A 26,718-nucleotide genomic window follows, 5' to 3' on the forward strand; every position below is an offset into this window, starting at 1 on the left:
CAAACTGAGTTATACTGAAGTTAAGACTTTTTTTTTTTTGAGTCATTTCCCTGAGTTTTTTGGGCACATTTCTATATTCAAAATTTTAACTTGATAGGCAATCCAAGTTATCTTTAATATATTTTCCTGTGTGTGTTCCCAAGCAAGGGACTTTTATTTAATTCATTTATTTATTTGAGATATAATCGACATATAACATTATATTTCAGGTATACAACATAATTATTCAATATTTGTATAAACTGCAAAAATGAGCACAAGTTAACATCCATAACCATACATAGTTATAATTTTTTTATGATGAGAACTTTTAGGATGTATTCTCTTAGCAACTTTCAAATGTAACAGTACAGTATTACTAACTACAGTCACCGTGCTGTATATTACATCCCCCAAACTTAATTATTTGCAAGGTACTTTGAGATCCAAAAAATTTAGGTGCTTAAGAAAAGTGGTTTACATATTTCAACTTCTCCCCAGATTTCTTACCATTTCCCCAAAGTGTCTGACTTGTATTTCCCCCATATCACGGGTTCAAATTTTTCAGAACATAACATCTTAAAATGGTGCCTCAGTGTGAGATGGATTTTCGGAAATCAAGGTTCTGGGGTGAGGTGTATGGTTTTGGAGTTTTACCAGAGGCGGAACGGTCGAGCTTCTGGGGCGCAACCTCCAGGGTAAGGCACGGGGGGCGCGTTAGGTTCGTGGCCGAGGTCCGGGTGGGCATATTTGGGGGTTCTCGGAGGGGCAGTGCCCTCCTCACGCTGGTGGCAGTCTGGGGGCGGCGCTCCTAAAAGGTGGGCGCGAGCGGATCGGCGCTGCTGGGCCTCGCTCGGAAGTGTCTTAGCAGCGCCCGGAACGGCCCGTTTCCCACCTGGATTAGGATGGTTCCGATGGGGTCGTAGTTTTCAGTCTCCCGTGCCATGGCCGGGGCCGGGGAGGGCTACCTCCCGGAGGAGGAGCGGTCTCCAGGCGCCGAGGCCAGGGGCGGAGAGCGCTCGTCCCCATGGCAACCCCACGCGCAGCCCGGCCTGTTCTACGTCGGGGGCGGAGAGGGGGTGTGGGAGGAGTCAGGGTAGCCGGCTCCTCCCGTCAACGCGCCCTTCCTTGCGCGTCTCCCCCGCGCGCCGGCGGCCGTGGTGCAGCCCGAGGCGGAAGCGGCGCTGGGACGGAACTGGCTCGCGGGCGCAGCTATGGCTGCGGGCGTCCCCTGTGCGCTTGTCACCAGCTGTTCTTCCACCTTCTCCGGAGACCGGCTGGTCCAGCGTGAGTAGCGGGGCTCCTGGGCCGACGTCCAAAACACCCGAGTCTGGGCGGGCGGTGGCCTCAGAACCGCGGTTTCCCTCTCGGCCTTTGTCGCCGCTACGGGCCCTGGGCTTGTCCTCTCTTGGGCGGGGGCCACAGCTCCTCGGGTGCCGCTCAGACCCGGTCCGGGTGTCCAGGCCCCGCAGCTGTCTTCCCCCTAGCTCTCACACTCATTGCTTGTCTGCCCTCCCGGCGCGCTGTTGCTTTTCTTGCAGCTTTTTCTGCAAAGTAGGACTCATCCCTGCCCCGCCCAGCTCATGGGTTGTTGCGGGCTCCTTGGGGATGAACCCAAAGGCGCTCTGGACATTGTACCGAGTTAGCCGGGTGTAAGGTGCAGAAAGCTGGTTGCGGTCCCTGCTCCTGAGGTGGAGACTCGGTTTCCTTTTGGCTCTCCCTTGATATACATGAGTTAGCCTTGTCCCCTCCACTCCAGTTCTCTGCCTTGCTTTCCTCCTGAGGCGTAGGCTCTCGGGCAACATTAGCTTTTGGGTGTTTCTGGGCCCAGTGTCTTGGCCTCTGGACCTTCATGGTGGCTGTCAAACTATAACTCTTAAAAGAAACCTTAGGCAAGACCAGTATAGTAGACAGAGCATGGGACTGGGTCCTAGGCTCAACTCTTTCGGTAAAGGATTCTGTGAAGTTGATTGGAACCCAAGACACCTGTTTTAAATGCATGGCATTGAGTCAGAGCAGTGACTCTCAGCTGTGTGATAGTAAGCACACTTAACCTCCACCCTTCAGTTTTCTTATCTGTGAGATGGTGATGATTTTCACAGGATTGTTGTGCTTAACCCAGAGGCTGGCATAGAGTCAGCATTCGATAAATGGTAGTCATTATTATTAAAGCATATTATCTCTCTAACCCCCAGTTTCCTGGTCCTAAAAATGGGGCATATGAGCCTATCTCAGGATTATTTGAGGGACAGGTGACATTTTGAAAACACTTTGTAAACTGTAAAGCATCGCACAGCTATATATATTTTTTCTGTACCTGTCAAATGACAGAATTAGGACATCCCTCCAACACAAATATTCTGTTAACTTAGTTATCATTTGTGAGCACTTAAAAAGTTCTTTGCCAGGGTAGAAATTTAATTATAGCACTTACTAAATAAAGTAACTGCTCTATGCCTTTTTCTTACCCCTTAGTAGTGCTCCTTCCCATTTATTCCCTTTCTTTTTTTTTTTTTTTTTAAAGATTTTATTTATTTATTTGAGAGAGAGAGTGAGAGAGAGAAAGAGCACAAGAGGGGGAGCGGGAGAGGGAGAAGCAGACTCCCTGCCGAGCAGGGAGCCCGATGCGGGACTCGATCCCGGGACTCCAGGATCATGACCTGAGCCGAAGGCAGTCGCTTAACCAACTGAGCCACCCAGGCGCCCTCCCTTTCTTTTCTTTTTAAAAGATTGTTTCATTGTAAAAGTAGTGCATTAAGTAATATTTAGCTTATCAAGAAAAGAGAATGTCAGCCATGGTCTCATCACCCAAACACAAATACTGTGAACATTTCTGTGCATTTCCTTCAGTCTTTTTCCCAGTACTTATGTTAAAAAAAAATTGTAATTGCATTTCACACCTAATTTTTAGCCTACGATTTTATATATAATTTTTGTTTTATTCATTGTTTTTATATTTTGTATATAAAAATTTAAAATATTTTTATTTTTAAATGTATAAATATATGCAAGTATGATTAACACATTTATAAAATGTATAAAATACTTTATATTTAAATTTTACATATACTGTTTTGTGTATATATATATATTTTTTGGGGGGGTGGGGAAGAGAGAGAGAATCATAAGCAGGCTCCATGCTCAGCACAGAGCCCTGGGTGTGGAGGGGTTTGATCTCACGACCCTTAGATCATGACCTGAGCTGAAATCAAGAGTCGGACGCTTAACTGACTGAACCAGCCAGGTGCCCTTATGTATAATTTTTATCCTGATATTTTTCATTTAACATTACATAATTTATGATGTAATATAAATTACTTTCCATCATATATTTCCTCTAGTGAACATAAAATTTGCTCAAGATTCTTAAAATCCTTGGTGTATTTAACTTTATAAAATAATTACATGCATTTGGATTTCCATTACTGATATATAAAAGTCCTTTCAAAGCCAATCTCAGAAATATTTGTTAAGTATTCTGATGGCTGTGGTACTCCCCTTGTGCGATTTAAGGATCAGAATTGTCAGACATGGTCACTTCCTTGAAGGAGCTGATGACCTATAGTTGGCAAATAGTAACACTGTATTTCTTTAAAGTACATTAGCATCCTTATGGTAAAATTAATTCTGTAAAATAATCCACTTTGTTTCTATATGTAAAATCCCTCTTAGATACATCAAAAGCCAACTTTTGTGTTTATTAAAATTAGGTGGCCTTTCCTTTGTGATTCCATTAATGCTGTGTAGGGAAAAAATAAGAGCAGTTAGTGAAGACATTACTTGTAAGGAGAAGTGAACTGTAACAGAGGGCTTTATCCTTTCTTCCCAGGTTATTGATAGGGAAAGGGTAGGTAGCACTAGACTGCAGTATTTGCTGAGCATTCGTTCTGTTTTATTATAATTAAAGATTGCATTAAATTAATCATGAATTGAGTCTAATTTTGATGTAAGAGATAAAGATGACCATAATGAATGATGTTTGTCAAGTGTTCTGTGATATTAGGCCACAGTATGATTTTGAATTGAATCTGATGTTTTTTGGGAAGGTTTGGTTTCATTTCATTCATCAGGAAGAGGAACTTTAAGGTTTCTCCAGTTTCTTTCAGCATCTGATCTGTTTTACTGCTTTTACCCAGTAGGAAATATTTCATAATCAAATAACCAAGTTTGTTATAAATACACATGAACTAAAAATCAACAGGCCTCTGCTATGGATAAAGTGCATGCATGGATTTTGTGAAAAACTTTTTCATTTTGTCACTCAAAGGCCTTATTTTCAGTATTCTGGGTGGGTGTCTGACATCAGATAAAAGGGCATTACAGACTTACATTGTAGACTTTCTTTTTTTTTTTATTAGCATATAATGTATTATTTGTTTCAGGGGTACAGGTCTGGGATTCATCAGTCTTACACAATTACACTGTAGACTTTTAAAGGGAAATGAAGGCTCAGGATGCTGGAGGGCCTCAGGAAAGGCTGCATGTGGTATGAGAGCAAGTGACTGTATTCCAGGGCCAGACCTCTTTCCACCTCATATATATTCATATGAAGATTTCACTTTTGTTCTGGAAAAGAGTATTCTGATATTAAGCACAGAGCTGGTCTCTGTGCCAGTTAGTGTAGCTAAAATGACAAGGTACTCTTCCTGCCCTTAAGAGGGACGTAGTAAAAGTATGTGCGCCACTAGTGAAAGTATTAAAATGTAAATACCTAAGTTGTAACATTTTACTCTACTTTCATAGAAGGAACTTTATTTTTCTACTTAATTTTAACTCCAGTATAGTTAACATACCATATTTATGTTAATTTCAGGTATACAGTATAGTGATTTAATAATTCTGTACATTACTCAGTACTCATGAAGATAAGTGTACTCTTGGGGCACCTGGGTGGCTCAGTCGGTTAAGCATCTGACTCTTGATTTTGGCTCAGGTCATGGTTTCAGGGTCTTGAGACTGAGCCTCTTCCTCGGGCTCAGCCCAGAGTCTGCTTGAGGATTCTCTCTCCCTCGCCCTCCACCCCTCCCCCTTCTCGTGCTGGAACACTCTCTCAAATAAAATCTTTAAAAAAAAAAAAAAAAGATAAGTGTACTCTTAATCCCCTTCACCTATGTGACCCATCCCCTCACACACTTCACTCTGGTAACCATCTGTTTGTTTTCTATAAGTTAAGAGTCTATTTTTTGGTTTATCTTTTTTTCTTTATTGTTTTGTTTCTTAAATACTGTGTATGAATGAAATCATATAGTATTTGTCTTTCTTTGACTTATTTCACTTAGCATTAGACCCTCTAGATCCATCCATATTATCACAAATGGCAAGATTGCATTCATTTTTATGGATGAATAATATTCCATTGTATATAAATTCACCGCATCTTCTTTACCCACTCATCTATCAGTGGACACTTGGGCAGCTTCCATAGTTTGGCTGTTGTTGTTAATGCTGCGATAAACATAGGGATGCGTGTATCTTTTTGAATTAGCATTTTTGTTTTCTTCCGTTAAATATCCAGTAGTGGAATTACTGGATCTTACGGTAATTTTTAATTTTTTGAGGACTCAAGACTTTTTTCTACTCCTAGAAGGAGCTGTAGATAGAAAAGTCCCTGGAGACTTGCTTGATGATGTTGAAGCGTGTAATGCCAACTCAGCAACTGTAAGCCATTCAGGTTCTACATCTGAACATTTGGAGCAAAATTATTTCTTTCAGTGAAATGTGGGAATTTGGAGATCTTACAATCATAGCAAACATTTGTATGTGTATCAGTACTCTTCTCAAACGTGTTCTCACGTCTTTTAATTTGGTTCTTGTATCCCTGTGAAGTCATGAAGTCAGGTTATCTCCATTTTATAAATGAAGAAATTGTGGCTTGGAAATACCAGGTGACTTGCCCAAAGTGCTCAAGTACTAAGTGTTGGAGCATATGTTAACATCCAGGATTGGTATGCATGGAATACATGAATGAAATGTGTTGGAATTCCTTAGCAATCAGAACTATTTAAATTTAAGATGGTGGCATTGGTGTAAGAAATGATAAGGAAGATTAACCCCTAAAAGAGGGTTTTAAAATAGGGTGTTTTAAATAGAGGGTTTTGCATTTCCATTTAGGAGGATTGGAGTCTTAATTCTGAGTGAAGAAAAAAAATATCTTTGTCCAGAGGACCTATATTTTAAAAAGAGCATTATGTATGCCCAATAGTTTTGAACAGTGTCTGGATTTTTATTTTCTCAATTGAGTGTACTCAAAGTAGAGGCATATTATATATTGGTCACTCCTATGCAGGATTAACATTAAAAATAGAAAGTTGTTCAAGACCATCTCTACCATCCCTTCTAGATGTAAAATTCTATGTTACCATGTTACTTATTTTTATGTTAGATTGTATGGTGCTTCTTACCTCTGGCATTCTTAATTTTTGTGTGTGCATTTTTTTTTAAAACTGCCCCCCCCTTTTTTGTAGTATAATATCACATTCAGCCTGTTTACATTAATATAATCCACCAATCTTACTCAGATTTCCCCAGTTTGACTTTTACTCATTTGTGTGTGTGTATGTATTCTACACAATTTTGTCACCTGTGGTTTGTGTATCTACCACCACAGTCAAGATACTGAATACCACAGGGATACCTTGTGTTGCTCTTTTATAACCACACCCACCTCTCGTCCAGGTTATGCCCCCAGTCTTTATCCCTAACCCTGGCAACCACTACTATCCTCCATTTCCAAAATGTTATCATTTCAAAAATGTTATACAGGGGTGCCTGGGTGGCTCAGTCGGTTAAGCATCTGCCTTCAGCTCAGGTTGTGATCCCAGGGTTCTGGGATCGAGCCCCGCATCAGGCTCCCTGCTCAGCAAAGAGCCTACCTCTCCCTCTGCCTGCCTCTCTGCCTACTTGTGCTCTCCATCTCTCTGTCAAATAAATAAGTAAAATCTTTAAAAAAATTTTTTTTAAATGTTACACAATTGGAACCATAGAGTAGATTTAACTTTTGGGGATTGGGTCCCCCCCCCCCCCCCCCCCCCCGCTCAGCATAATTCCCTAGAGATTCATCTATAGTGTGTGTCAGTAATGCCTTTTGACTGCTGAGCAGTGTTCCATGGTAAGGATGTGCCACAATTTATTTACCTGTTGATGCACTTCTGGGCTCGTTCCAGTCTTTGGTTCCTGGTCCTGTTTTTGTATAAAGTTTTATTGGCATACAGCCGTGACCATTTGTTTATATTTTGTCTGTAGCTACTTTGCAGAGTTGAATAGTTGGACCACAGACCATATGGCCCACAGCCTAAAATATTTCCTGTCTGGCCCTTTATTGAAAAAGTTTGACAACCTGTATTCTGAGCATGTGTACTAACGTGTACTAATCTGTTTAACTGTTAGAACGTTTGAATGCTATTGTTACGATCATTCTTCTCATTTTGCAAAGAAATTGCAACACAGAGAAATTAAGTAATCTGCTAAAGGCCAAATAGCTGAACCAGGTTTTCAACCCAGGCAGTCTGGCTCTAGGAACTGCCTCTTAACCAGTCCTGCTCTCAGTTAACTCAAGATAGGGGAACTGAAAACGGGAAAGGCACCAGAGAGGCGGCAGCTGAGCTAAGGGGGTTCTCTTTGAAGGCTGAAGGGATAAGAGGATTTAGCCTGTGGTCCTTTGCTTTCTTAGGAGAATAATGCTTGGAACAGAGCTAAAACTTCTCACTAATTTGAATTTAGCAAGTCCACATAAGACTTTCTACATTTTTCCAGGATTTAACCAAGGCTCAGGCCCCAGGTCCTGGTCACCTGGTTTCCACAGCTCCCCGGCAACTGGAAAATCAGTACAGCATTGTTTTCCTCTGCTTTTCTCCCAGGGATTTGCAGTTAAGTAGGGACCTGGTCCTAGAGAAACCTCCCTGGACTAGGGGGAGGTGAAAATTCTTTCCCTCATTTTAGATGGGAAGACTATGCCCAGCTGAGATTTGGGTCTCCCTTTAGGACAACTATCTTGATTTTCCCAGGATTGAGGATTTCTTTTTAATTGAAATATAGTTCACATATATTAGTTTCAGGTATACGACCTCATGATTTGACAGTTATAAGCATTACAAAATGCTCACCACAATGGTGTAGTTACCATCTGTCACCATAAAAAATTATTGCAATATTACTGACTATATTCCCTATGCTGTACTTTCTGTCCCGGTGACATTTATTTGAAAACTGGAAGTTTGTGCTTCTTAATCTCCTTCACCTATTTCGCCTATCTCCCCAAACCCCTCCCCTCTGGCAACCACCAATTTGTTCTCATATTTATGAGTCTGTTTCTGTTTTTGTTGTTTTGGTTTTTAGATTCCACATAGAAGTGAAATCATACAGTATTTGTCTTTCTCTGACTAATTTCCCATAGCCTAATAGCCTCTAGATCCATCCATGTCACATTTTAAAGTTGTAGTAGACACTCCACTTTTGGATTGGAGAATTTGACTTTTTGTGTTTGGAATTCAGATGCACTTAGCCATGGAAACAGTGCTCTAGTCCTTAGTCCTTAAAACTGCAGAACCAGGTAGCTCAATTATATATGATGGGTAAACTAGGCTTTGGGGAATTACACAAGCAAAACCAGCCATCACTTATGACATCGTTTCTTTGGGAAATGCTCATTCTTCTTCAAGACCGGGTGTTTGTTTCTTGGCCTATCAGACCCCTGTCCTTACAGAAGGATCATAAAGTAATTTACTAAGGAGAACATTCTTATTTCAAAGGTAGGGGCTTATCGTACAGCTTAGCAGACCCACATTGTCCAACAGGGAAGAGGATAAAAGCTTGGATTTTTTAAATTTGTATTTTCTGTAGCTGCTTTAGTATTCTGAGTAGAGCCTTTTACTCTGGGAATGAGTTATAATTTTTGCTTAAGCAAAGTTGTCTATTTTGTTGTGGTAGGACGACTCTGCCTTTGATTTGATTATATATTTCCAAGGCTTTATTTTCTTCAAAGGAAGAATGATTGGGCTAACAAGATCTTCCACGAACAGTTTAAGGTTGTCATCACAGAATGATACAATAAGTGGCCAGACTAAAGCAGTGATTTCAGCTGGTAGTGGGATAGAGGATTGTTTTTAGCTATGATAATATATTTTTAAATTTTCAATTAACAGTAAAAGAGGGCTTAAGATTTTTTATCTTGAATAAAAGAGGGATGTTAAGTCTTCAACCTAAGGAGGAAAAAGATTAAATACAAGTTCATATTCTCTCCAGACCCAAAGGAGCTTACAGAATGTGCCCATGTTATCCTTCTAGTGTGAGCATACACGTGTGTGTGTGAGTGAGAGAAATCCAAGCTTAACGAAGTTGTGATCTTCCAAGGTTGTTCAGCCCATAAACACTGGGGAGCCAAGATTCAAGTGTAGTTCTTTTATATATATGAAACATCATGAATTTCTTGACAGCCAGAACTACATGTATCCATAGTGGAGGTAGGGATAGGAGAAATTACAGTAAAATATTTTGCTACTAAGATGAGAACTTTTATGGCTTAAATTAAGTGTATACTTTTTCCTTCATGGTAGTTAGAGCTTTAGTAGATGAACTATGATAGGTTAAATAATTAAATTAAGACACCTTTATTGGTGTCCAGTTCGTTTCTTTGTGGACTAGAGAATTTGACTTTTTGGGTGAGGTTATTGTTGATGAGGGAAATGATTATAAGGTGTTTGCCTTCCCAACAAATGGCATTCCAATAAAGAGGGTGGAGAGTACACGGAGACACACCAGTGGAAAAGTATTATGCATTAACCCACCTTGCACAGAACCATGTATGATACAGAGAGCCTTGTATCGTCCTGGACAATTCTAAGTGCATCCAGACTCAGACCTTTACTTCTGGGCCATTCAGCTGCTTGTTGTTGCTTCAGCAAAAGTAAAAACATCTAGAAAGTATGTAGTGGTCATTTGGTTTAAACAACTTGCCCCGTGTATTTCCTCAGCAAATAGTGACGCTTCATAAATAATGAAATCTGATATAGAACCATTTTTTAAAAGGTTAAGGTATGAAAATCGTTTTGAATATGTCCGGGAGGAACGATAATCTGGACATGACATTGTATTTGTGTTGGAGCTGGTGCACACAGATACCATACCACAAATACATCTTTAATAATTACTCACCCAGAAAGCAAGATTGACATAGGTTAAGACAAAGAGGACAGTTGTGAAACCCGGAGAGCCTGTGTGATGTTGTAGGTTCAGTAACAAATCACCTATTTAGGGTTTAATTTTCCACACTGACCTGAAGGCTGGTTCTACGTGGAGATGGGGAAAAGTATTATCAACCTTGGATCAAAATCCAAATCTGTATGCTCAGAGCAGGGAAATGTGTGATCATTTGGTAATAAACAGCTGAGCTAAGAAAATTGCCATTCTGTCTGAATTCCACTGGGGTTGTTCAGGGGTTTTGGCGGGGGGGAAGACTTTTTGTGAATTGAGCACTGAGTTCTACCCTTTTCCTGGCTATTTTGACTTTAAGCAAGTTAACTTTCTTCCCACAAATAATTTACAGTATTTTTACCTTTGCCATCATTGTTCTGTCTCTAAAACATCATGTGCCTCAGTCACCTACCTCCTCAGTAAAATGAGGACATCTTCCAGCTTCCATGATCTTTTTAGCAGCTTTATTGGAATATAATTTAAATATCATAAAATCCACTTAGTTTTGGTGCAGAACATTTCTATCATTCTAGAAGGAAACTTTGTGCCTATTTGCAGTCACTCCGCATTCCCACCCCCCAGTTCTAGGCAACCACTTATGTACTTTGTCTTCACAGATTTGCCTTTTGTGGACATTTTATTTAAAAGGAATCCTGTAATAGGTAGTCTCTTGTGTCTGCCTTCTTTTACTTAGCTTAACATTTTTGAGATTCATCCATATTATAGCATGTACTTCATATGCCATTATATGGACGTACCACACTTCATTCATCAATGGATAGACATTGAGTTGTTTACACTTTTTGCCTATTACAAGTAATGCAGTTATGGAAATTCAAAGCAACTGCTGTGCTATTTTAAGAAACTGCCAAACTGTTTTCCAGAGTGGCTGTACCATTTTATGTTCCCATCAGCAATCTATGGGGGTTCCAGTTTCTCCTCATCTTCTACAGCACTTGTTATTGTTTGTATTTTCCATTATAGCCAATCTAATGGGTGTGAAGTAGTATGTCACTATGGTTTTGATTTGCATTTCCCTAATGACTAATAATGTTGAGAATCATTTCATGTGCATATTGTCCATTCATATATCTACTTTGGTGAAATGTCCATTCAGATCTTTGCCCATTTTTAAGTTGGGTTTTTTGTCGTCTTATTAATGAGTTGTAAGAGTACTTTATATATTCTGGATATAGGTCACGTATATAATTCACATATATTTTCTCCCATTCTATGACTTGTCTTTTGGTTTTCTTGATGGTATCTTTGGAAATGCAAACGTTTTGAATTTTGATGGCATCCGCTCTGTCATTGTGTTCTTTTCCCATGATCCTTTGATCATGTGTTGCCCAATCATTTTACCCTTCTTGAAGGAACTTTTAAGCCCCGGGACATTGGTTGTATTAGCTTTATGGTGTTCTCCAATGGATCAGGCTTATTTTCAGTATTTGAACACAGGAGCTACAGAGTAGTTGTTGTTCATTAAACTTACTCTGTTTTGGAAAATTCATCTCAGACATGCTTACCTTCTTTCAGAGTAAATTAGCATCTGCTGCAGATACTTTTGTCATCCTGAGCAGACATTGATATTTTTTGTGAGGTTTGAAAAATTAATATTTGAATGTGAAAAGTATTTTCATTTCATAATGGTCCTGTTTAGGCTTATGTATTCTTTTTTTCCAGAAAACCACCATTCATAAATTACTTTCAAAGCATCTAAGGTTAATTGCCAAATAATTTTTATGGTTAAAATAACTAAGACACTTGAGACAGATTTTATCAGAGAGAGATTTGAGGAGGTTGTAATGCCTGGCTAGTTTCAGTTCTGTGAGAAAGAATAAAACCAACTTTGCATTCCAGAACTTGTATTCTGTTTTGTAAATACAGCTAAGTCAGTTCCGTAAGTTCCACAAGGTCAGGGTTTCTGAGCCTTAGCACTGTTGACATTTTGGGCCAGGTAATCCTTTGTCGTGTAGGTGCTGTCCTGTGCATTGTAGGATGTTTAGCAACATTCTTAGCCTCTGCCCACTAGATGCCAGTAGCATCTCCCGACTTGTGACAACCAAAAATGTCTCCAGATGTTGACATGTCCCCTGGAAGGGCATAATCACCCGTCCTACCCCCCCATAAAGAACCGCAGCTTTAGATGTATATCTAGAACTGTGATTTTGAATGAATAATAGTAATAGAATTCAAAGAAGTCCCTCTGCCGTATCTCTAGGTAGGAATTGTCCGTGGGCCGTGCCGCCAGGGTTGATAAGATGGTCTTTGGGTGTAGCCCGTAGGACTTAGAGGCTGGTGATTCCTCCTTGGCCCTCATGAAACACTTCTCCATATACACTCTCTCCCCTTCCCGCCAGCTTCTTCCTGGTCTTTTGTGCACGTTTGTCGCACTGCGTTGTGAGGTCTTCTGAGGGCAGGCACAGACCATGTAGTATTTGCCCCGCCCCCCACCTCCCCCACCCCCAGTTATTTTGAGATGAAGCTGTGGTGACCGATTCCAGATGGTTACAGGGAGAAAGTAAACTTCAGGAAAAGGAGGAGGACTGAGTTAGATTTCCTCTGCTGCAACTTTGAAACTTTCCCACTGTGATATAAAAAGCCCCAGTGCAGGAGGAGATGTGAATTTCCAGGGCGACCAGAGAGGAGTGTGAGCGGAAAAGGTAATTAAGCGTTGTAAGCAGACCAGAATCGCTGTACTCTTGTTCCAGCCGTGCTCTGTTGCCCTGACCCGGCGATTCTAACGTCCGCCACTGAATACGGCCCCCGCCAGCCCGCGCTCCTTCACACTGCAGCGGACACTGCATAGCGTGCACCCGGAGGCTGCAGGACGCTCGCTCAGAGAATCGCGGATAAGAATTTCCCCACGTTCGTCTGTGTAAAGCCCCGACCCTAAGGTTGCAGCTTGAACCTTTCAGCTGTGGTGGCCCTGTGGTGGCCCTTTCCGTCGCTGCAGTCAGATCTGCCCGTGGTACTTGGGGAATAACCTGCTACTTGGCAGCACCCACCTTGGAGGGCATTCTCATGAACTCGTGGCTCTAAAATCCTAACGAGTTGCAACAGTGTGGACCCATTATGATTTTTAAAGATCCCTCTCTGCCTTTCCTTGCTGGCTAAGGAAAACTCTGGCTTTCATATTTTTTTCCTAAATCACATTTTACTCATTTCTTTTCTTTCATAATGCCTCCTTTCCCCTTCAGCTGACGTCAGACTCTACTGCCTCCTATAATTCTCCTAATTGCTCTCTCTAATGTTTCAGTCTGTGCCTTAACAATGGAAAAGAAAATTTGAGAAGGCCTCTTTTGGGAAGGGAGGGGCCAGAGCAGCTTAAGGAGGTGGCGATTTCCTAATTCCACTTTCTCTTACCAGCTCCCCTCAGTGCATCTCTGACCTAGCCTCTTGTCCCTAGGCAAAAACTTGACCTGGGGAGGAGGAAAGGGACGTTATTGAGGGCTACTCTGTGTCCAGTGCCTGTCTGCACCTTCTCACGCACTATTTCATTTAATCTGCAAGAAGCCATTTGAGAAGTGTGTGTGTGTGTGTGTGTGTGTGTGTGTGTCCGTCCCCTTTTACCACTGAGGAAATGAGACACAGAGGGGTTAATTTGTCGTTCTCAAAGAGGGCCAGCGTTCAGATGCAGGTCTGTCTGATCCCAAGTCTGAGCTGTCTCTGTTTTATGGCCTCTTTTGTTGCGGTTAGTACTGCCAGCACAGAGTGGAGGTCCCCAGAAGACTGGATACCGTGGAAGACCCTTGTATCTAGGGTGGGAGGTGATGATAACCTCACTGTAAAGGCAGCTTCAGTTCAGTGAGAAAGAATAAAACCGGGCGAGTACTGATCTCCGGAAGGAAGGATCATCTTGATTCGGAGTGGCAGCTCTCATTTCCCTCTGGACACAGAAAATATGATTTAACCACTGGACAACTTCTCTTCACAAAGAATGACATGATTAGTTAGGGGAACATTAATTCTGCTGGTATCAAAAGTGTCCTTAATTCTATGACTGAAGAAGATAGGAATAATCCAAAGTAGTATCAATGCACTTCATTTAGAATGGACTTTTTTTGGGGCGCCTGGGCTGCCTCAGTCGGTTAAGCGGCCGACTCTTGATCTCAGCTCAGGTCTTGATCTCACGGTTGTGAGTTCAAGCCCTACACTGGGCCTGTGGAGCCTACTTAAAACACACACACACACACATACACACCACAATAGAATGGACTTGTTTTGTCTTTTTTGGTTGGAGTGGATAGGTGAGGGGTAAGGTAAGGGTAGAGTGTGTGTGAGAGAGAGAGATTGAAAATGGATATTTTCAGTGTTCTGGAAATTCACCTTGGAACTTCAGTTTGCTTCCTAATTCACGCCAAGGAGAGTATCACCTCTTACTGATTCTGAACTAAAAAAAGCTAATGCCTCCTTCCATGTGATTGCTTACCAGTTTTACACTCTGTGAGGGAGGCAACATTACAACGGACAGAAGAAGCATGAAGCGGGCGTGAAGACAGAGGAGTGGTTGGGTTGCTGAACTGACATGCTTCCTTGGCATGCAGCTTTCTTCAGCTCTCTTGAATTGTTCTTGTCACTCACTTGCCATGTGGGACTCTTGGGGAAATAAGTTCATGAAAGAAGTGAGAAATAAATAGGAGTTGCTGGAGAATTGATGGCTATGTATAACAGTTTCTCAAACAGGGAAAGAGCTTTATACTTGCACTTAAAACCGGGGGAAAGGTTTATACTTGCTACTGGAACTGGGTTGACATTTAACTTCTCATCTGAAAACGTTACAGATTAACTATGTTAAGCTGTGAGACCAAGTTTGTGGTAACAGACTGGCAATTAATCATTTAGTATTTGTCTCTTAGAAAATGATGTATTGCAGCTCCACCACCTGGCTGCCAACAGTGCAATGAGACAGGCCAACATCCACCAGGAGGAGGGAGAAGCTGCTCTTGATTTTACTTGTGCATCATTTTGACTACATCAAAAGTCAGCTTGGGAAAGGGCAAAGAAGGGCAAAAGAACATTGTAGGGTTTTCTAGGAAGTCTGGCAAAAAACCCGTACAGGATCACTATGACTCAGCTTGGGACATATAAATACCCCCAACCCATACACAGTTTTTGAATGGGTTAATTGTGTTTTGGCTCGTATATTCTGGTGCCCTTATTCTGGCTGTTCTTTTTGATTTTCCTAAAAGAGCAGGGGATACTGTAGGCCCATAGGTTAGTTTTGGCTTGTGACCATTGGACACTTGAGTGTAATCTAGCTCAGATGCTAAACATCACGAGCACTGGTGTAGAAGGAAAAAATGCTGGTGACCTGAATTTCATTTTAGGCTCTTCTCCTTCAGGCAAGTGGCTTCTTTTTTTTTGGCCCTCAGTGTTCCCATCTGTGAAATGAGTAAACAATCCTGGCTGATCTCCAGAAACTCTTAGTCATGTGCATAAGCATTTGAGCAATTTTATTTTAATCTGGAAAAGAATAAATGTGTTAGACGTTTGAAACCAAATAGAAAAGATGAGCGAGAAAAGCTATATTTAGTGTAGACATTTACATTTTTTAAATTAAAATGTACATTATGATATTGATGACAAGAAGAATGAGACCAGTCACTCTTCTCTAGTTGTGAGATGGCACAGATGTGATAATAAAGTCCATATACAGCCTTGCCGAAAGTCTCTGATTAGACATAAAATTTTAAAAATAAAAGAATCTGATAAGTAAATTGAGCTATCAAGTTATTCTAGGGAGCACAAGGAGTAAGAAAAAAAACACACGCGCAGCTACAAAAACACCAAAAGGTGGAATTCGTTTTCCCAGCTTACTGATTCTGTTCTCATCTAGGTTTAGAGAAAAGAGAAATTGCTTCTTTCTGTGTGTTCAGTAAATATCTTCCTCATTTGAAAATCAGAGACAATATAAAATTTTTAAGAGCTCTGAGTAACACATATTGGTTTGTTGTCTTGTATTCTACACATTGATTAATAAAACCAACTACCCTTAATGGATCTAAATATCTTAAATTGCAGCTAGTAAGTAGATGACACCTTCATGGACTTTATTTTTTCATGTTCGTTGAAGATAGTATTTCAGAAAAGCATAACTGAAATTTTCTTCCAGTTTTTAACAGTGCCACCAATTTAGGAACTATCAAGAACTGGTTGTGATGATGGTAGGAGTCCTCGTCCCATGCTCCCTGTACTTTGCCCCTTAACACATTTTACCTTTTGTGTTTGTGCTTCCCCACTTTAAAAAAAAACATTTAATTTGTTATTTTAAAAAATTACCCATGAATGAAGAAAACTGATTTCATCTGGTGGCTCCTCCTACCCTTAAAAAAAAAAAATCGGTTTATACATTTTTTGCTACTTCCCTTGGTTTAGTTTGCCTTCTACCATATGTGCTTTTATCGGCATATTGCTTTGCCACCTGCTTGAAGTTTGGAAGACTAGCTTTGAATGCAACATAGACTTTGATCTAGGAGGGTTTTTTTTCTTTTTCCTATGAGACATTTACATGAAAACAGAATCTTTGGTTGTCATACTTTATCTGTTCTTCCTGCTTATTTCCTACCTGAACTTGTCGTAATGCTCCATGAAGGACACTGTAGCTGGTTGCTATGGAATTGATTGATAATTAGTAAAAGATTACTTTAGGTAGAAATTAAGCAGCAAGAACTGTTGATTTCTTAAAGAGACAAGATAAACTCAGATTTTCAAATATGGGCACAGATCTCATGGTAATTAAAAAGTAACAATTGTGGTTGTGGTGAAAAATTTTAAGAAAGTTAGTTTCACAATACACGGTATGTCAAATGTAATCTTAAATCTATTTTAAATTTAGTTTTCTATTTTAATTTTAAAAAGGGGTTTTGTTTTCAGACTGGTTCCTCCTAGTAACCACATGATCAAAGTTTACCAATGAAAAGCATGCATATGTCACATACACACTTTATATGTTATTATACATTATTCCTAGCAGTCTTTTGGACTAAGTAATTTCCCCATATCTTTTTATTGAGCAAAAACTATGGCAGTGTTCTGGAATCGAAAGTTTAGCTTCTAGTTTTCTGTGTCCTGCTAATTGTGATTTGGAGGGATATTTTCTATGTTCATCTTTGTTTGTGTCGAAAAGGAGTTTGTGGCCATTTTACCATATATTCTTACAATAACCCAGTTTTAGTGGCATGTTATTTTACTTCTCTAAGCTTACTTTCCACATCTGTGTAAAATGGAGGTTGTGGGTATGGATGTGAGAGATGGGAGTTTAGGTTAGAACAATTTCTAATGTTTTTCCACTTCTGAATATTTTATGGCATTATGGAAGCAGACTGCTTCAGTGGTTCCGTGACCTCATCTCTATTTGTTCTTCATTGACTTGGCTTTTACTGTAAGAATTTTGTTAGTTATAGCCATGCTGCACATGGGTTTCTGAAAGATTTAGGCATATTCTAAATAATTAAATTTGCTTGGCTGTTTTGTATTTAAATTATGCCAGAAGTGTCTTATCAAACAAAAATTGGAGTTGGCTTTCAAAGAATCTGAACAAGGCTGAATATAAATGGAATTGGGGTCATTTTCAGTATCCATTCTTTTATATCATTAGTTGAATTAATGTATAAGCATTTGGCCCAAGGAAGATGTGTAGCTTTTATTTTATTAATGGCTTAGCCTTACTGCTACCTTCCTTGTAGCTTGCAATAAGGACAGAATAGTTACAGATTCTTGAAGATTCTTGTAAGCTTCCATCTCACATGAAGTATGTAAGCAATAAAATAAATGTAAGCTGTTATTCGTTCTCTTCTTCTTGCTCTTTTCTGGGTGTTTGGTTACATGACTATTTTGTCTTCTATCTAATCTAGTCACAGTCGTTTTTGTGTTCTTAAAAAACAAAAGCCAATGAGTTAAATTATGTCACCATTACTTTTACAGTCAAATGATTGAAAAGAAAATACCCTGATAAATGGGAGACCTTTTGAAATCCTTAACAAAGAGAAGTAGGTGAAGCACCATATTAATCTGGTAATCTTTTTTTTTTTTTTTTTTTTAAGATTCACCCATTAATTTGAGAGAAAGAGCAAGAGAGCGAGTGGTAGGAGGGGCAGAGGGAGAGAACCTTCAAGCAGACTCCCCGCTGAATGTGGAGCCTGACGTGGGACTCGACCCCATGACCCATGTGATAATGACCTGAGCTGAAACCAGAGTCAGAAGCCCAACCGGCTGAGCCACCCAGGCACCCCAGTCTGGTATCTTTTTGAGAGACTTGACCAGTGTGTATCGGTGCTGCACTTTCCATGGTAACATTGTGTCCTTTGTTTAGATATCCTGGGAACAGAAGATCTTATTGTGGAAGTGACTGCTGATGATGCTGTGAGGTTTTATCCCTGGACCATTGATAATAAATACTATTCAGCAGATATCAATCTGTGTGTGGTGCCAAACAAATTTCTCATCACTGCAGAAATCGCGGAGTCTGTCCAAGCATTTGTGGTTTACTTCGACAGCACACAAGTAAGATTTGGTTCGCCAGGGACCTTGAGTAAGAAATTACTTGGTACTCTCTTCCCGTCCCCCCTCCCCCCAGCCTTTTCCATGAGTTCTCTTACGGTCTCTTCTTCTGGTTGTTTGTATGTTTGTTTTTCCTCCCTCTAGAAATCTGGTCTTGATGGTGTTTCCTCATGGCTTCCATTGGCAGAAGCATGGTTACCTGAGGTCATGATCCTGGTCTGTGACAGAGTGTGTGAAAATGGTAAGGCATGCCGACGGGACCATGGTGGGTATACACAATTGCTGTCCCTTGGTAAACAGAATATACTTTTGTTTTCTTAACTTAGAACAGTACGTCTTCTGTGATTATATTACTTTACAGAAGTATTTTTAGCTATTTCTCTTTGGAATCTTGCAATATTTACACTTTATTTTTTTAAGAATGGACACTTTGGGTTTGAGAAATCATTTTCTTTATATTTATTTTGGATGCCTTTAGAATAACTTACATTAAGGGTAACACTGAGATTTATGGAGAGTATTGCAGCAATATTCTGTTTTAAAAATTTTTTACTTATGAAGATTCTTTTGCACATTAGGTGTAAACCGACAAAAAGCTCAAGAATGGTGTATCAAACATGGTTTTGAATTGGTAGAACTTAGTCCAGAAGAGTTGCCTGAGGAGGATGGTAAGTATTTATGTGTCAGGAGAAACATGGCGTTTGGGTTCAGATATGAAGGAGTATTTTAATCCAGGGAAGAAGAATCCAAGTGAAATTCAAAAAAAATTTTTTCCTCATCTGTTTGAAGAGATTTGTGCAAAACCCGTTGGTGTGGTCTTACTATTAATCCATTTTTTTGGCTTTACCACATGTTAGGACTTTTCAAATATTGTTTGTTTTTCTTATAGATAAAGGTAGAAGATTTCTACCTTAAATCTTAGTTGTTTCCTCAATCTCTTATCCTTTGTCCGCTGCCAAAAAAAGAGGGTTTGATGTATACACTAAATAGTTAAAGTTTATGTTCCTTATTTTGAATTTCTCACATCCTGAGGCTGAATTCCCAGGAACCTTAAGGGGCATATCAGCCCTATTTTTATGTCCTCTGGACATGTGGAACCAAAAATAGACCCAGAATGCCCCCCACCCCCGGGTAGCTCTTCACTTAACTGCCTTCTGTGATACTCTGGACCTTCTGTTTCTTCCTCCACTCCTCTTCTCAGCTTCTTTCCTTCCGTATACACCAGTGCTAGGTGCCGTGGGACCTACCAAGAGAAGACAGGTTTTGGGCCACCAAAACCTTATAGTCCAGTACAAGAGAGAAATAGATACATGAACAATTGAATTGCTGAGTGGAATGTCATAAATATTTAAAAAAAATATATTGGTGCTGTGGTATTTCAGAGATGGGAGAGATTATTTCTGTTTAGAAATTCCCAGATTGTGGTGGCATCGTAACTGTTCACATGTCACTTGCTCCATGAGGTAGCAGTGGGAAAGGCACTGGGCTTGTAGTGAGGGGACCGGTAGGGACGTGGCGTTGAGAGGATGCCAGTTGTTGCAAAAGGCATTCTAAGAGACAACCAATCTGAATTAAAGTACATAGATAGGGTGTAAGTAATTGTTCTATGAAACCTAATTTTTTTTTTTTTTTAAGAAAGGGATTAAGAAATCTCTTTTTATATTCTGGCTTATTTAGAATTTTTCCAAAATGTTACCTTTGGGAATAAAACCCTGCCAGAGAAGAAGAGGATAAAAAGGCTGATTTTTCTCCCTGTACATTTTTAATAATAATTGAAAATTAACAAGTACAATTTCTCTTCCCATATCTTTCAGGTCCCCTAAACTTGGGCCTTGTTTTGTGTAGGTGAGCATGTACATAACTGCTTATTTCTGACACTAGAATTTTATCTTCTTCCTGTTGTCCTGCAGAGTGCACATTTGAGTCATTTATTTAAATCTGTTTTTATTTTGTAGTTTCTTCTCCCTTACACCACTACACATCTCCTTGCTCCTTGTCTGAACAATGTTCTTGCATTAATTCCGCTTAATATTAAAATAGATTTTGACATATCTTTAGATGAAGTAATGAAATCCTCCCCAGAATTCTTAAAAAGAAACTGTAAGCTTTGTATGCATGTATCCTAACACCAGTATGAGACTTTCTGCTTGTTTGGATTAGATTTCATCTTACTGGTGCTAGCTCTTTATTTCAGACCATATTTTTGGTTTCTGGTTCTGTCATCTGAAGTGTTAGTTATCCTTTTAAGAACTGAATCACTCATAGTTCAGGTAAACATGCCTTTTATTTCTTCATTTAAACATTGATGGTGATAAAACTCATCTTTGTATTTCCAGTTTAATCCGTGCCATATTTCTGTTAGGTTGGTAGGTTGATATTCTTCAGATGATCCATCCACACCTCAGTCAGTACTGAGTGTCTGCTGTCCCTTGGGCACCGTGTTAGGCGGTGAGTCCCACCTGGAGGGGGCGGTTTCATCAGCAAATCGGCAGTTCCAGCGCCTCTTTCCTCTGGAGAGGTGTGCAGAGTGGCGTCAGCCCCACTTTTCTTTGAGAATAGCATACATGATTTGCCCTTGATCAAATAGCTAACAAGTAATAGAGCCTGAGTTCTCCCTCTCCCTCTGCTGCTCCCCCTGCTTCTTCGAGCTCTCTCTCTCTCTCTGTAAGATAAATAAAATACTAAAAAAAAAAAAAGAGAGAGCGAGCCTGAGTTCCAGTTCAGATTTTCTGACTTCTAATTCTGTGCCCGGCCAGGCCCCTAGGTTCTATGTGGATTGTGCTCCATAAGCTCTTAGGAGACTTTCTCCTTCAGCCACGTGAAAACTACTTCTGCCATCATTTACCATATCCAGTCATAACACTCATTTCCATCGTATACATATCTACAAACTAAGAATGTCAGCTTATTAGTATGCTAACTGGGATTACTGCCCTGTTATTTTGAGTAGTATCAGTTCAATTCCAGAAGCAAAATAGTACCAATACTAACCCAGCCAAACTAAGTTGTTGGTTTTTATTTTTAATGACCCTTGCCTGTCTCTACACCTATGGTTATAGTAATTTTACTTCTCTTAAACTATCTTCCTCTAATCAAGAAATTGTTCTCTGAATACCTGTTTTAAACAATAATTGTTATTTTATGATTCCCAGAAGAAAGTAGGGCATTTACAGCATTTTATGGCATACCAAGAGGACAATTCTTGCCTTCGGGAAACTCATTCTCCATAAATAGCCAGAATTGGTGTTTCCAATGCTATGCCAGGATTGTGTAATTAACAGGAACTAACATTTTCAGGAGAGTATGAGTAGATTCCGTCGGTGAGGTGATAGAGATGACTTTATCATAGAAACCTTTTATAAAGTGCATTTATTTCATTGTTTTACTTGCTAGGATATACTTATCAAGAGCTCTGAGCTCTGTATTTTTTTCTTTACTAAGTAAGTTACAATGTGAAGTACCAACTAAATACGTAAGATAACTAAGCCACAGTTATTTAAAAGTATGGCTTGGGGGATATACATACATACACATATATATGTATATGTGTATAAATGTGTGTATAATATATCTGTTTCCCCTCTCTGATTAGATGACTTCCCAGAATCTACAGGAGTAAAGCGAATCGTTCAAGCCTTGAATGCAAATGTGTGGTCCAATGTAGTGATGAAGAATGGTAAGTAACTTGGGACTAAAAATCCTAAGAATTTTTTTTTCCCGTTCCTTGTAGGTTTTAAATTATTTGTATATCTGTGGAACCATTAGGCTGATATAAAATCTATAGATTTGTTCAATTTTAAGTTCCTAGCTGAAGGAAGAGCCAAAAGTAACATTTCTAAGAATTTATAATGTATGTTTAATAGTTAATTCAGTAAGAATTCAGGAACTTAGTGCTTGCTTATAATAAGCCTAGCATTGTCATGGGGCGCCTGGATGGCTCAGTCAGTTAAGCATCTGCCTTCGTCTTGGGTCGTGATCCTGGGGTCCTGGGACTGAGTCCTGCATTGGGCTCTCTACTCAGTGAGGAGTCTGCTTCTCCCTCTATCCAACTCCCCCCCCCCCCCCCCGCCCACTGCTCATGCTTGTACTCTCTGTCTCTCTCTCTCTGAAATAAATAAAATCTTTAAGAAAAAATAAACCTAGCATTGTCTTTGGGTTTGAGAAATACCCCTAGAATTGTAAAACATGAACCCTATCCCTAAGGAGCTCATAGTCCAGCTATGGAATCAAAGTGTGCCCTTTTAACATGCTAGGTAACCATGCAAGGCAGTCTTTGATGAGTGCAGAAAGACAGATGCAAGTAGTAAACACATAGAGGTCAGAGATGTGGTCGTTGCTGTGGGCATGAGTATATAGAAAGAACATCAAGGTGAAAGCAGGTCTTGGCTGTAGTGTCCATGGGATGGTCAAGATTTGGATAGTTGAAGGGGGAGAGTGACAAGCAGGGGAGGAAGCAGGGCATCAAGAATAATGGTGGTATGTCCCAGGGTCACTTTAGTAGTTGGAGCTAGCTTAGAAGAGAGAGGCGTGAATGCTAGGCAGGAGAATCGACTTTTTCTGATAGGAATTGGTGAGTCACTAGAGCTATTTTACCTAGAGAGTGAGGCAAAGAAGTTGGCATCTTTCAAAGGTTAATGTCATGGTGGTGTGCAGGTGAGTGTGCAGGTAGACCTAAAGTCAGGGAGACCAGGCAGCAGCCCGAGAGTGAGGTAGTGGGGCCTGAGCTGACATGGTGGCAAGTGGCCATGGGACGGGAAGCCAGAGCTAAGATGCAGTGAGAAGGGGGTGGGCTGGTTGGTGCACGTTAGCCCCTTACTATTGGTATCGGTTTAATGAGGCTGCGAGAGCAAAGTACTGCACACTGGGAGCTTAGAAGGACAAGTGGTAGTTATTGTCTCCAAGCTCTAGAAGTCAGGTGTGTGAAATCAAGGTGTCCGCAGGGCCGTGCTCCCTCTGAAGGTGCCAGGGAGGGATCTGTTTAGTTCTCTCTTCTGGCTTCCGGCAGTTCTTTGGCTCGTGATAGCATACCTCCAGTCTTCACATGGCCTTCTCCCCATGTGCCTGTCTGTTCACATTTCTTTTTTGTATAAGGACAATAGTCATACTGGGGCGCCTGGGTGGCTCAGGTCATGATCCCAGGATCCTGGGATTGAATCCTGCATTGGGCTCCTTGCTCAGCGGGGAGCCTGCTTCTCCCTCTGCCTGCCGCTCCCCCTGCTTGTGCTCTCTCTCTCTGACAAATAAATAAATAAAATCTTTAAAAAAAAAAAATAAAAGACAGTAGTCATATTGAATTAAGGGCCCACCCTACTTCAGTGTGACTTCATCTTAACTAATTATACCTGCAAATAAGGTATCATTCTATTTCCAAATAAGGTAACATGCTGAGGTATTGGGAGTTAGAACTTCCACCTGTGAATTTGGTGGGGTATACAGTTCATCCCATAACATAGTCCTTTAGGAATTGCCGATTGTGTGGTCTTTTTCTGTCTTGTAGCACTTGGCTGTCTCAACAAGTATGCCGTGGTAGGTGAAACACTACAGAAAGGAATGAGAAAAGTCCTGTTTACACTGAGCTTACCCCATCTCCCCCCTGAGATAAAAGAGTCAAGTGGAAGATCAGTTTTATAGAAGTAGAATACTTCATCTCAGTTTTTGGTTGGCCCTTGAGTGTTAAGTGAGATTGGGGCTCTTTTGCTTGCCTGAGATCCGACCCATGTCATCCTTGGGGAAGCTCCTTCTGGTATGGTAAGCTACTCCTTCCCCTTTTCTTCCCTTCTGTCCTTCCTCTCCCCCACTTTATTCTTTCTAGGGGGAATCTAATGTGTCTGTTGCATTGAATTGCAAAGATAGATTTTATTCTTTTACAGTAGCAGTTAAAATAAGGCCCTGCTAGATTTAGATTTTAGCCTATGTTGTCATCTCCCTGTTACCAAAACAAACTCAGATTGAGGCTTGGTCCGTCTCATTCATTCATTGAGCAAATCCTTGTTGAGCATTTATTATGGGTATTGCTGTACATGAACTTCACTGTAAAAATATGTTTAAGGTATGGTACATAAACTGGATCAATTTGGAATAAAATTCTATTCAGTGGTGCCTGTGAAATTTATGAGAACTATTTTCAGAGAAGCTTATTTGGCTTCAATCACTTTTTGAAAAATCTGCCCCCTCTGCCCCCCGCCACCCCGTCAGTTCATACATTCAGGAAGCACTGCCTTGCAATTTACATTTATGGCTATACATTTAGAGGCAGGACTGAACACACTTTACTACTTTGGAATTATGATCAAAGGTGTTTTCTGAAAAAATGCTGTTCTACTTGTTTTAGACACTAAACAGTGTTCTTAAGAGAATTGCAGAGCAAGGAGGCGTACTGTGGGTATTTCCTGACTCTTTGCCCTGAGTGTCTCTAACCTTCTTTTTTCTTCAGTGTTGGGACACTGATTTGCGATTAACAGAAACCCAAAATACTGCCATTAGCTTAATTAAATGTTTAAGAGGATCCTGAACTATGTGCTATGAAGGAAACTTAACTTCTCTCTAGGAGGAGCCCTAGATGTGGAAATACTGTGACATTTGGATACAACCCAGGTCTTAGGCAGCGTCAAGGACGTCCTTGTGTAGCCCCACATCTTAGATTAGAGACCAAGCTCTGTGGGGATATGGGCTGGGTCATGTTACTCTTCCAGAGTGACCTACTTCCCGTGCTCTTTGCAGAGCCTTGCTTTGCTGGTGGTCTGAGGACCTGGGGAACTGCTCCTTCCTCCCAGCAGGCTTTTGTGAATGTCTGCCAGCAGGTGCTCAAACTGGTTAAATTTGGTTTTGGGGCATCTCCTCCTCTAGATCTTCTTCTCTTTCTCCCTCACTCCTTTCTCTTTTTCTTCTTTTGTTTTTCTCTTCTTTTAAAAAATGGAGGTTAAATACACGTAGCATAAAATGTACTCTGTTAACCATTAAGGCATTGAGTACATTCACATTGTTGTGCAGCCGTCACTGCTGAGTTTTTTAAACCAAAAAATTGTTTAAATCAAAAAGGTGGTTGACAGAGAAGGATATTAGAGGTATTCTTTTTTCTTTCTTTCTTTCTTTTTTTTTTTTTATTGGAAGTTCATCCAGTTATTTTAGTGAAGGAATAAATGTTTACACAAGATTTTAGATCTTGTGCCCTTGAAGATAGGGGCCAGTAAAGAAAATTTCTCGTTCGTGAACATAGATGCCATGACTTTAATAAAAAGAATAGCATTTAACTGCTGTAATATGTGGCCTTGCACATTATTATGTTGTAATGAAATGTCTCCTTTACTGCTGTTTTTCTGAAGAACCAAGTGACAGTTTCCAGTCCTAACACTGTCACTCACAGCTACGTGACCTTACCCGGAGCGTTTCTCTCAGAGGGGAGGGGCAGCTGCAGTATATTGTTAAGTGCCTTAGGATTTCAAATATGCAGCCCTGGCTGAAACTACTGACATAAATGATTGTCATCTAGTTCTAACTTGTAAGAGTCCATGCCTAATCCACGGGAGTATATCAGGCATTCTGAAATTGGTATTAGCCCTGATGGACTTGCTTTCTCCCATTCCTAAATTGTGTGGTGTTTGCAAGTCACTCCTCTGACTTACAAAGCTGGAGGCAAAAGACAGGACTGCCCAGTGTAGAGTCACCTAGAGGCAAAGGCAAAAATCATGGGCAGGGCCTTTCATCCATCCTCGGCGCCTGTTTCTGGTAGGGGCTAGTATTATGGTGAAGTCACCAGTATTTGCATTACATAATCCACCTGCAGATCTGAAAGAAATAATACAGCCTTTTTTTTTTTTTTTAAGGGTGTCTTTTTTTTTTTTTTTTTAATTTTATTTTATTACGTTAGTCACCATACAATATGTCATTAGTTTTTGATGTGGTGATCCATGATTCATTGTTTGCGTATAACACCCAGTGCTCCATGCAGTACGCGCCCTCTTTAATACCCATCACCAGGCTAACCCATCCCCCCACCCCCCTCCCCTCTAAAATCCTCAGTTTGTTTCTCAGAGTCCATAGTCTCTCATG

The 26,718-nt window shown here is 40.4% G+C and overlaps 2 protein-coding genes across 3 annotated transcripts in view; one reads left to right on the forward strand and one right to left on the reverse strand.

Moving 5' to 3' along the window:
- LOC123861063 (IQ domain-containing protein H) overlaps positions 1-971 on the reverse strand; it is a 61,796-nt gene extending 60,825 nt beyond the window's left edge. The window contains exon 1 of the mRNA XM_064569719.1: positions 875-971. Within this exon, the coding sequence (XP_064425789.1) occupies positions 875-925 (51 nt within the window). The 5' untranslated portion in view covers positions 926-971. The remainder of the gene's footprint in view (positions 1-874) is intronic.
- Positions 972-1,109: 138 nt separating this feature from the next.
- AAGAB (alpha and gamma adaptin binding protein) overlaps positions 1,110-26,718 on the forward strand; it is a 54,152-nt gene continuing 28,543 nt past the window's right edge. The window contains exons 1-5 of one of the 2 annotated variants that reach the window (XM_045899814.3): positions 1,110-1,266; positions 18,482-18,672; positions 18,814-18,910; positions 19,248-19,337; positions 22,262-22,345. In XM_045899814.3, the coding sequence (XP_045755770.1) occupies positions 1,194-1,266; positions 18,482-18,672; positions 18,814-18,910; positions 19,248-19,337; positions 22,262-22,345 (535 nt within the window). In that variant the 5' untranslated portion in view covers positions 1,110-1,193. The remainder of the gene's footprint in view (positions 1,267-18,481; positions 18,673-18,813; positions 18,911-19,247; positions 19,338-22,261; positions 22,346-26,718) is intronic. The other variant, XM_045899815.3, reaches the window with a different exon arrangement.

This window comes from Mirounga angustirostris, unplaced genomic scaffold (assembly GCF_029215605.1).
Source record: "Mirounga angustirostris isolate CCGP_5_RB_7025 unplaced genomic scaffold, mMirAng1.0.hap1 SCAF_9, whole genome shotgun sequence".
NCBI classification, from domain to species: Eukaryota; Metazoa; Chordata; class Mammalia; order Carnivora; family Phocidae; genus Mirounga; species Mirounga angustirostris.